Source organism: Quercus lobata, chromosome 3 (genome assembly GCF_001633185.2).
Source record: "Quercus lobata isolate SW786 chromosome 3, ValleyOak3.0 Primary Assembly, whole genome shotgun sequence".
NCBI classification, from domain to species: Eukaryota; Viridiplantae; Streptophyta; class Magnoliopsida; order Fagales; family Fagaceae; genus Quercus; species Quercus lobata.
This window is the reverse complement of record NC_044906.1, coordinates 9,830,839-9,842,538: the sequence shown is the minus strand read 5'-3', so window position 1 is coordinate 9,842,538 and position 11,700 is coordinate 9,830,839. Positions and strand designations below refer to the sequence as shown.

Here is an 11,700-nt window from a genome sequence, read left to right as displayed (position 1 = left end):
TTTTTTTTTTTTTTTTTTTTTTTTTGTTTCAGTGGGAGATTTTGGCAGAGAAGTAAAATTTTCATTAATATAATATTGATATATTGCAAAATAAAAGAAGAAGCCCAAGGAAAAGAAGAAGCGACAAAAGAAGTTACCTTTGGTTCTGCCTCATATTCAATAAATCCATATGTTAGGAATGTGGGAAATCTTTGGCCACTCCTTTCCTGTCCCTCTTTTGCAGTGTTCCTCCTGAATTCCACAAAAATCGATCAGCAATTTCTGTAATGGAGTTGTACGAAGGAAGTTCGGCAGCGACTTTAAATCTCGGCAGTAGCGAATTTCCAAATTTTGAAGGCGTGGCATTATAGTGAATCTTCTGATACAGTCTTCTTCTTCTTCAATCCCATTCCATTCTACCCAATGATAGAACTCCTCAAATGAGAGAGATATCAAATTTGGGAATAGTGGTATTATTCTATGGCCTTTCTCCTTCTTTTCGGATTCTTCTATTCCCATAAATTCAACCCCTAACTTTGCTAATCTTCTAATATGCGACATCTTTAATGATTTGAGGATTGGAAGTTTCCCCAAATGAGGCAAACACTCTAAAGATGACCAGCCAATTTCAAGTTCTTTTAAATTGGTTAAGGACATCATCCAATTAGGAAACATTATTGGTGCCATGTAACTTCCAATACTTAAATATTCCAAGTTAGGAGGTGGCTCCAAGGCATTTAGAACTAATGCATCTTTCTCCCTTGTTATTCCCTCATCAACCCATACTTCCAATGGATCACGACCATGACACCATTCATCCCATTCCACATTATGCCATTCAACAAATCTTAGCATCAAAGTATGAAGGTTTATCTTCTTCTTCAGTTGTGCATTCATGGCCTCACATTCATCTACCCCACTTCCCAACCCAGATATTGCAAGAGTCTTCAGGTGGTTCAAATTTATTAATTCTCCCAATTTACATCTTTCGTTATCATCCTTACCATTTACGATGAAATGATATAATGTTCTAAGCGAAGTCAATCTCCCAAACCCTCTTGGAAACTTTACATTTGAACAATAATCACCACATCTGTAGCCCAAATTAAAATGTCTCAAGTTAATTAGTTTACTCATTCCCTGTGGCAATTTTTGGAACTTGCTATCACTTATAATTTTCAAAATTTGTAAATTGCAAAGATTACAAATGGTTTCAGGCAATGCATCTCCACAATAATTGACTAAATTGAGATACCTCAAATGTATGAAATCTTCCATAGCATCTGGAAGATTCCATACTGTACCACCATATTTAAAATCCAAAGTTAATATTCGTAAACATCTAAAATGCTGAAATAAAGTAGACAACATATCATCACTTCGATTTACAAAAATAAGGGTGCGCAAATTTTTTTCACTATAAATGGACTCAGGAAATTGGGCTTCTTTGGGAATTTTTAACTTCGAATGGCGGGCAGTTTTGTAATCAGTTTCCAACCCTATGTTAGAATTGATTGTGAAGCATACATTTTTTGACATTAATTGTGCAAAGTCATGCACTATGTCATGCATTTTGCATTTTTGTATCTTGCCTTCATTTTCATCTTTCTCAAAATCTTGAAAGAACGAGTGTATGGCTAAATTTTCAAAGTAGTCTCTAGCAATGATTTCTATCTCCATATTTTTCTTGGGCTCAATATATCCTTGTGCCATCCACATAAACACCAACTAATTGATAGAAAAGACATAATCTTTAGGAAAAACAGCACAAAATGAGAAGCACCGTTTCAATGGTGAGGGTAAATCATAATAACTCAGTAACAACGGTGCATAAAGACTTTTTATTTCCTTATCTTCTAATTCCCACAAATTTCTATCCAAAATACTCTTCCATTCTTCTCTACTTCTCTTGAACTGCATTAGACTCCCTAGAGTCTTTGCAGCAAGTGGCAAGCCTTTGCACTTTTCTACTATTTGCCTACCGAGGTCTTTTAGTTGTTCAAGTTGCTTAGGATCCCTATAAAAAAATGTCATTTTACTAAACACCAACCAACAATCTTCTTTAGACAATAACCCCAAATTAATCATGCTCGCAGTTCCCATAATCTCTGCAACTCTGCTTTTACGTGTGGTGACTATAGTTCTACTGCCTTGGGCAACACATTTGAGTGCAATTCTGAATGGCTCCTACGCTGTGGAGTCTTCCTTCCACACATCATCAAAGACAAGAAGAAACTTCTTTCCCCTAACTTCATTGCATATTCTATTCAATAGAATTTGCAATTCAGTCGTGTTGGAGGATTAAACCTTAATAGATTCAAGGATTGCTTTGGCCAACTTGCACTGATCAAAAGGATCAGAAACACAAACCCACACTTTTATCTCAAAATAGGCTTGCACCTTAGGATCATTGTAGGTTAGTTGAGCAAGGGTCATTTTTCCAATACCTCCCATGCCCACTAATGAGATGAGATGGGGGCTTCTTTCTTTTGCACTACCCTTGCCCAATAGCATGCTCACTAGATCATCTCTAACTTTATCACGACCAAGAATTTCAGACACCTCAACAAAGGAAGTTGTTCTTGGTCTCTCAACTTCTTCATTGCCCCTAGTCAATACAAACGTGTACACCTTTCCCTCTCTGTCAATCTCATCTAATTTTTCATTAAGTTCTTTTATCTTATGAGCAATATCACGATGCTGCAAAAGAGTAGGAACTGAGATGAGGGGCCATACCTTCCTTTTCTTAGCAGCACTGCTAGTTTCAGCTTTTTCTTCATCATCTTTGTAAGGTTAAATTTAGTCAACCATCTAATTGGCTTTATTCCGTGCCAAATTTGCTTGTATTTCAGTATTTAGTAACCCTGTATTTAGGTGGGTTTGATGTAAGGGTAGTGAGTGAGATAGAGTGAAGTTTGCTCAAGAGTGTGCAAGAAAACAGAGACTCGCGGCTTGGCCTCGCGGGTGACTCGCGGCTGCAAGCCGCCAGATGCAGCACACGTGCCAAGCATGCCAAAAGGTGAACAATCATGCTAGCTGGAGCACTACAGGACAAAACAGGACAACTGGCCATACGGTTATCTCGCGACTGGATCTCGCAACTTAGTCAAGCCGCGAGGTCAAGCCACGAGCCACCCCTGTTTTGTAAAACCTGACGTTTCACATTCCTCTCTCACTCCAGTATAAATACCCTTTTTACCCACAAATATAAGAGAGCTTCCAGAGAGAATTTTGAAAGAGAAACCCTAAAGAAAAACAAGATTGATTCACCAACAATCTATACATTAGAGTCTCTTCAAATTCCTCAACTCTCTTCCTCTCCATTGTCAAATCCTTGAGAGGCATTTTACCAAACCTTGTTCTCACCATAATCATCACTGTGAGAGAGCTGTTTGGATTTCTGGGAAGCAGTTAGGAAGGAACCAATCTTCATTGATTGATGCTACGGTCTAGTAGCGGAATCCGGGAAGCTAGAAAAGAAAAAGGTTCGGCGCAACCTCGTTGGAGCAAGAAGCTTGGAGGGCTTAGGTGCACTGGGTAGATTAGGCTTGGAGGGTCTATTGCTATCCATGTATCCCAACTATATTTTCTAGTGGATTGTTGACCGCTTGGAGGGCGGCGGAGAGGTTTTACGCCGAGAGCTTCGGTTTCCTCTTCGATAACACATCGCATGTTGTCTTTGTGTTTACATTTTCCTTCCTCTCTATTCTTTGCCTTTTTATTATCTGCTGTGGGTTGTGATTTTAATTTGGTTTAGATAGTTTTTCCAATTCCATATTATAGCTTATGTTCATTTTCCGCACACTAGTTGTTTGACATAATACTTGAATTAGTTAAGTTGTAATTTGGGGGCCTAAATGTTCAAGGATGTTTATACACATATTTGAACTTTCAATCTTTTTGTTGTTTCTCAATCTCTGCTTTGATCATGGCAGTGTTCCACTCATCCAACACGTCGTCCATCAGGTAGGATACGTCTTTGAGCTTATCTAACCAAAGCTTCACAGCTTCCTCCTTCACTTGCCGTTTCTCTGCATCGTTGAGCATTGCCTGGATGGTGTGGAATTTGCTTTCAAGCTTCTGGACTTCTCCCTTGACATTAGCAATCGACGTGAACTCTGAAGTAATGAGAGAACTAAGCTGGTCCTTGATAGCAGAAACAAGAGCCCAAGCCATAGTTAGAAGTTGGAAATGGAAATTTGTTTGGTTAACGCGATTACTGAAAGAGAAAATGGCCACTGCTTGATGAAAGAAGTGAAGAGGAGATTAAAGTCGGAAAATGATGTAGCCAATTGATCTTTTAACTTAGCCCTGCTCTCGCTTTTTATCTGGCCCACTTGACTCCACTATTCTTTATGCCGTCATTATTATTACTACTTTTGGTGAGAAAGTCATGATCTTTTTTATTATGAACTATTCTATACTTCTCTTTTCTTTTTTATTTTGTATCGTTTGATGATGTTTTGATTACAATTTATTACATTATTATTGGTTCTAATTTGTACTATTATTGATATTATTTTATTATTTATATTGACAACTTGTCATTTCAACATTTTAAAATATTTTGTGATTCAATATTTTTTGTTTACTATTTTTTGTTCCCACAACATGATCGAATTCACTATTTACTTAAAAAATAAAAAATAAAATCACGAATTCACATTAAGCCCGAATATTTTATAAGGGCCCAGTTTAATAGGTGAAGTTTCGCTTGGAAAGCTCAATTTTTAGATATTTTTGGTTTCTTTCAAATCTTTTAAGATTTTGCAATGTGAAATGTTTGACTTCAATCTCCAATATGGTTCTTAGAAAGTTCAAAGACTTCTTCTTTTGTGTTTCACACACCTTCTCTGATATTGCAATGTATAAGAAGTGGGTCCTTAAGAGGAATTATATATGAAAATAATTTAATAAAGTGATAAAAAACAAAAACAAAAAAAAAAAAAAAAAATTTTTTTGAGAATAATGGCAAAAAAAAAAAAACCTTTTGTTTTTGTTTTTTTTTTTTTTTTTTTTTTTTTTGAAGACAAAAACAAAAAAACCTAATCCTCCACTTTAAGCAGCAAAAGAAAACAATAGTGAGTATAACCAAAAACAAAAAATCTAAGTGTACAATAGTGAGCCTTATAAGGTAAGGATGATGTTGTTTCTATCATGGTTTGAATATGTTATTAATGGTGGTATCTCCAACAAAAATGTTATATTAATACTTGTAGACATGTCAAATGCTAGAATAAATTGGGTAGGACCGTGCCTTGTCTCGTAGTCCAGAAAAGCACAGCTTACCTAACCTATAGGCAGTAGACGACTAATTATATCAAGGTCATATATGTGAACAAGAAGATCATTTAGGTAAGACTGTGGTTTGCAAATCTAGAAACTAAGAAAAAGCACAACATATTACCTAACCTAATTTTTTTGACTACCAATTGTGTTTTGGCATTATATTCCATGTACTATTTGTCTTTCTCAGACAAGATCATATGTCAACCAGAAGATGCTTCGTTAGTAAGCAAGAAGAATAGTTTGCTATGTTGCCCAGAGAAAAAATAAATAAATTGATTTATAAATAAGAGAAATATTATAATGAGCAATGACAAATGCTAAATGAAAATTATTTATTTATGGAATGACAACTTGAGTAGAACATGTCCTAAAACTTTAAGTTTTAACTATAAAATCACAGCATCTTTTCATCTAATTGAAAAAAAAAAAAAAAAAAAAAAAAAAAACTATGTATTCCTATATCCCTAAATCTCTAAATACATGATCAAAAAAGAAAAAAAAAGGTTTGATTTTGGAAAAGAAAAAAAGGTTTTACTAAATTGATTTACTTTGTATATTTTTATGAATATGTACTTGAAATGTTAAATATGACCAAAAAAAAAAAAAAACTAATAAATATAAGGGAAAAAAAGAAAGAAAAAAGAGACATTGGTACTTAAACTAGTGTTTGTATTTTTTTTTCCCCCCTAAAATGAAGGGAGGGAAACTAAAAGGAATTGAACATAATATAATTTTTAATTAATAAAATAATCTATATATATATATATATATCTAAAAGCTGAAGCGTAGCATTTATTATTGCTACACTCTTGTTGAGCCACCTCATCCGCCACATCAATTATCTCATAATTAATCTTTTTCATATTTATTTTTTTCGTTTAATTTTTTACAATAATATATATATATATATATTTATATATTTATATATATTGGCTTTACAAACTCATTTTAAGCGGTTTTAACTTCACATATTCATCTACTTTAATTTTAATGTTATAACTAAATATTAAATCAATGGAAAATGAATACATAAGTGTTGTCTATGTATATTCCACTTGGGCAGTTTTTCCTTTAAATATTATTTTGCCCCTTAATCTTTCTTTAATTTACTTTTTTTTTTTAAATTCTCGTTCTCTTACTATAAATTTGTCACTCTCTCATTCTATTCATATTTTTAACATACAAAAAAGGTTATTTCTCTCTTTCTCTCTCATTTTTTTTTCATTTTTTTTGGTTTATTTTATTTTATTTTTCTTGCATCTCTACCTTGGATTGATGAATATTTGTGTTTTTTAAAACTCTACTTTTGGTTATTTATTACTGAAAAATGAAATCAATGAGTAATATATATATATATATATATATTTTTTAATTGTCTATACAAGGTATTCACAAGTCTTGCAATCATTGATGGTAGAAAAGATACAACCTAATAACTGTCCATAGAAGGGTCTCCTACTAGAGGTTTGTAATCCTCATTTTCATATTATTGATTAATTCATATGTGTTCTTTGATGTAAGTATTTTTTTTTTTATCATTTTATTTACTTAACTAAATACTTTTAATGAATAGTGTTTATTGTTGATTTGATTTGGGGAAAAATCATATTATTATTTGTTATATTTTGTGTTGCTGTCAGGTTTTAGTTTATTTAGAAAACAACAGGATAGTCTGGATAAACTAATGAAGAACAGTTAATGTATTTGAAGACAATGGTCTTTATGCAATTTCCTTTCATTGCTTGTAAATATTTTGTTTAACAAATTAATTAGTAGCAAATTGTTATGTTTTTGTTATATGATGTTCTTAGATATAAGCATTTACAAATATTTTATATTGTTCTTTATCTTCCTTATTTTATTAGTGTATTCTTTGAGATTTTTAAGAAAAAAAATTCAAATTTGTGGATAAAATTATTTATTTTTCACATGTTAGATTAGATTATGACAACATTAACACAATACTTCTCCATTTTCCAAAAAAAAATTCTCTACTTTTTTCCACTTTCAAATTGTACTCTTGGTTTTTTTAAAAGGAAAAAGAGTTACAATCTTTTATTTTTCCCTTTCTTTTTTTTTTTTTAATTTTAATTGTATTTTTGTTGAGTTTTATTAATTTTTTAGATACATTTCTCAGTGTTTTTGATTTTATGGTAAAAAAAATTGGGTTTGAGAAAGTTTGTTAATTTAAAAATAAAAGAATAATTTCCAAATTTTATATACTTTTTGATGATACAAAAAATATTATAAATAACTTTTATAAAAAAAAAAATTAATATTTTCACTAACTTACCTTTAAATTTTAGAGAAAATTTGTGTTATTTAATTTTGGTACGATATAAATTATATATATTACATTTGTGATTGTCTCCTATAATAAATGAAAATAGGATTATAAATTACATTAATATTTATTAAATTATTTAAATTGAAAAAAAAAAAATTAATGAGGCCACCTTAAAAATATTATCACACAAAAAACGCGGGACCCGCAACTAGTTTGATATAATTTTTAAACTAAAAGGCATCATTCTTGGCGGCTGCCTCCTCTCTGTGGCATTGGACAATGCCTCGTGTGGGATTGCCATCCAAATTTTGTAGCGGTCTTTCAAAAAAGCTGTTTGTTTAGTAACAGCCATAAGTTGCATCTGTTCCAAATTAAGGGCACTCCTATTCCAGGTTATGGATAAACTCACTTGCATTAGAGTTAATTTTGTACATAGTAAATTATCAAACAAATTCTTTGTTTACTAATCTTTTGTGCACTTGGGTTCAAGTTAGTACACTGCTAATAGCATATTTTGAAAGTTGAAGTTACTAATCTTTTTGGTCTCTTCTCCTCAACCCACATGCAAGAAAAATGAATTTCGCCACTTTTACAAACTAATGATCTTTTTTATATGGGAAAATACAGTGCATGGATTGAAAACTTTGATCAGTCTTTTTCATTTCCATTTTTTCCTTTCGTGTTTATTTTAGTTGTTGAATTAATAATGTTCTATTTAGGTATCTAGCTATTTACTTTAGTTAGTTTCAGAGTACAAGTAAAAAACAATTTTCTACCCATAGACATGTCAAATTGCTAGAATAAATTGGGTAGGACAATGTTAACGGAACATGAAGAAATGTTCAAAATGTAAGAGTGCGCTTTTTTATAATAATGTCTATGGATATAATGATAAATTGTCGAATTTTAAGCTTCTCAATGTTGAATGTTCTAGCTTTTCACTTCATACACACAAAGAAAAAAAAAACCATTCTCAAGGTTATTTATCAAACAAAAAATGTTATACGAATACTTATAGACATGTCAAATGTTAGAATAAATTGGCTACGACAATGTTAACAAATGACAAAGAAATTGTTGAAGAATAAACTGGGTAGGACCGAGCATTGCTAAGTAGTCCAGAAAAGCACAGCTTACCTAACCAATAGACGACTAATTAAGTTTTGGCATTATATCCATAGTTTTCAGAACCGGACCGGACCGGGAGGTTGGCTCGTGAAAACTGGGAAGCAAGATGAAAACCAGTTTTTTAAGTCTAAAGAATCGTATTTTTAGTTAATTCCGTGAACCCCTAAAACCGGGGTTGGGCCGCACGAACCAATGGCAAGAATCGTCCCTTAGCAAAAAAAATTTTTTATATATTTTTTTATTTATATAAAAGCAATTTAACACAATTTTATTCTACTTAATTAAATTATCCATCCCTTACAAGAAATTAAAAAAAAAAATTATAATTAAAATCCTTCAAAGATATTCAACTTTACTTCAAAAATTAATCATAAATTTTAATGTTTTCATGGTTATTATTTTATTTTATTAACTTTATTATTTAATTATTAAATATATGCTTGAAAATCATTAAATTTCTCTCACATATATAGATATATTAGTCAATTTTGCTAGTTTTATAAATTTAATATATATATTTAGGCTTTAATTAATTATTAAATTAATTATGACGTCATCACGGTTCGACCCCGATTCGACCTCAAAAACCTTGAACCTCTCCCTTTTACAGTTCAATGAACGGTCCGGATTTGAAAACTTTGATTCTATCTCATGTATTTGTATTTCCCAATTTAGGTCAAATGTGAACAAGAAGATGATTTGGGTAAGACCGTGGTTTGCCACTTATTGTAGAAACTGAGAAAAAGCACAGCATACTACCTAACTAGTTGAGTTTTGGCATTATATTCCATGTATTATTTGTCTTTCTCAGGCAAGCTCATGTGTGAACCTAAACCAGAAGATGCCTCGTGTGGGATTGCGGTCCAAATTTTGTAGGGGTCTTTCAAAGAAGGAGTTTGTTTGGTAACAGCCCTAAGTTGCATCTGTTCCAAATTAAGGGCACTACTATTCTAGTTTAGGGATAAACTCACATGCGTTAGAGTTAATTTTGTACGTACAAGGTAAACCATCAAACAAATTCTTTGTTTCCTAACCTTTTCGTGCATTGGGACTGGGGGTTCAAGTTAGTACACTGCTAATGGCTTTCTTTGTAATATCTTATATTTATAGTTCGAATCACATCTCCCCATTTGCTTTCCCTTCCCCCACTGAAAAAAAAAAAAAAAAAATAATAATAATAATAATAATAGTAATAATAATGGGACCCAAAGAAATAAATCTATACAGAACTAAAGTCTTTATATTGTTAGCTTAACTAAAGTCTTTTATAAAATCTATACAGAACTGTTTGACACTTAGTTAAACTAATAATGGGACCCAAACAGTTCTGTATAGATTTTATAAAAGACTTTAGTTAAACTAAAATAAATAAAATAAACTTTATTTATTTTATACTATTGTTCTTTTTCTTTTTCTTTGTCCATCATCATGGGACCCAAAGAAAATTAAAGACACAAGAACCCAATTTGACACTTAGTGAGTGTTTGGATAGCGTTTTGCGCCCACGTTTTGCACGTTTGGCTGAAAATTACCTGGTTCCCACGTTACTGTTCACAAACCTCACAAAAAGATGAAAAACGCAAATGAATTATTTTGTACTGTTCAAGTTACTATTCAGCTGAAGCTACAATACTTTCAACCCAAAAAATCAGCTAGCTTATAAATTATTTTGCTACAATACTTTTAGCAATAATTTTTCAATTTTCAGCAAAATAAGCAGTATCCAAACAGACTCTTACTAATAATGAAAATTCATCAAATTTTGTCCAAAATTGATGGCCACATTTTCAAAATAGGCTTTAGACAGAGCGGGATCATTTTAGGCTTTTTGTGGGCCCAATGTGTTTCTGTTGGGAGATTTTAAACAATTTCTATCAATTGTGGAAAAATGGTCATTAGGCCTATTTCACAAATTATAACCTTAAGCATTTATGGCCGTTTGGATTAAGGTGGGAGAGAGGGGGAGTGGAGGGGAGTAGAGTAGAGTTTGCTGAAAAAATACTAATTTTGGAGAACTTTACTTACTTCCCCTCCCTCCCTCTTAATCCAAACGTACCATTAGAGATTGTCTTGAATAGTTGTGGACTTTAAAATTTGGGTTTTGGTGGAAAAAATTTAAGTTTACTTGGTCCAATAATAGGTTGGATTGGGTCTAGCACATTAGGGAATGTTTTTACAAGGACCTAGGAAAATGGAAATTAATTTTTCCATGTGTCCAGGTTATACACTTGCCTTGAACTATAGCAAAACCAATACAAGGATTGGTGAGATGGTCATATGGATCAGATTGTAGATTGAACCAAGAATCATAGGATTCTACTTCACGTTATTAAAGAAGAAAAAAAAGTGTAAAATCACCGATAATATATGTGGGGGCCGGTTGGTCACTAAAATTATTAAAGTCAAGTTAATTGGACCTGTGGTCCATCCGAGGAGGCCTATATCAAATTGAAGGGGTAACAAACGAAAGGAAGAGTGAACATCACGAAAGGTGAGTTTAGTATTCGTCTGAGGACAAAATCCTTCTCGGCAATATGAGTCCGAGGACGATCAGAACGCCATCTTGTTACAAACGTACTTCGGAGCTACATCACCACTAAATGTGGGATAAGGGACCAAAGGTAAGAGAGAGAAGGCAAACAAATATCTATGGCAATAGCTGCCTCTGCATTAATTGCCTCTCAACCAACTCTTTGGCCACATTAATGTGGAAGTGATGCCTGAATAGTGATGAAGCAATAGGAGGTTCCAGAAGGTGTTAGATGGGACAGAAAGAGATCCCCTGAACCCAACCTACATGTGTGTGGTGAAGATGGTATGAAGAGGGCGGTATATAACATGAAAGAAAAGCATGCAGAAAGTGGGCGGAACATAAAGAAAGACAAAAAGAACACTCAGAGGAAAAAAGCTGAGAAACCAAAGAGTTGTACCAGTTTCAAAGTAAAACAAATTGTTATATTGGTTCTAATCCGCCATAAATGTGAGGTTGAATCGTTTTACTTGAAAAAGTTAATCTA

General features: G+C 32.6%; 2 protein-coding genes across 2 annotated transcripts; both read right to left on the bottom strand.

Moving 5' to 3' along the window:
- Window positions 1-156: 156 nt before the first annotated feature.
- LOC115980284 (putative disease resistance protein RGA3) lies at window positions 157-1,692 on the bottom strand. The gene has a single exon (XM_031102550.1). The coding sequence runs from the start codon at window positions 1,690-1,692 to the stop codon at window positions 157-159; it is 1,536 nt and encodes a 511-aa protein (XP_030958410.1).
- An 812-nt stretch (window positions 1,693-2,504) lies between these two features.
- Window positions 2,505-4,369, bottom strand: LOC115980047 (putative disease resistance protein RGA1). Its single transcript, XM_031102248.1, has 3 exons — window positions 3,876-4,369; window positions 2,716-2,762; window positions 2,505-2,620 (listed from the first exon to the last, which is right to left on the bottom strand). The coding sequence occupies exons 1-3, from the start codon at window positions 4,153-4,155 to the stop codon at window positions 2,588-2,590; spliced, it is 360 nt and encodes a 119-aa protein (XP_030958108.1). The 5' UTR covers window positions 4,156-4,369; the 3' UTR covers window positions 2,505-2,587.
- Window positions 4,370-11,700: the final 7,331 nt, after the last annotated feature.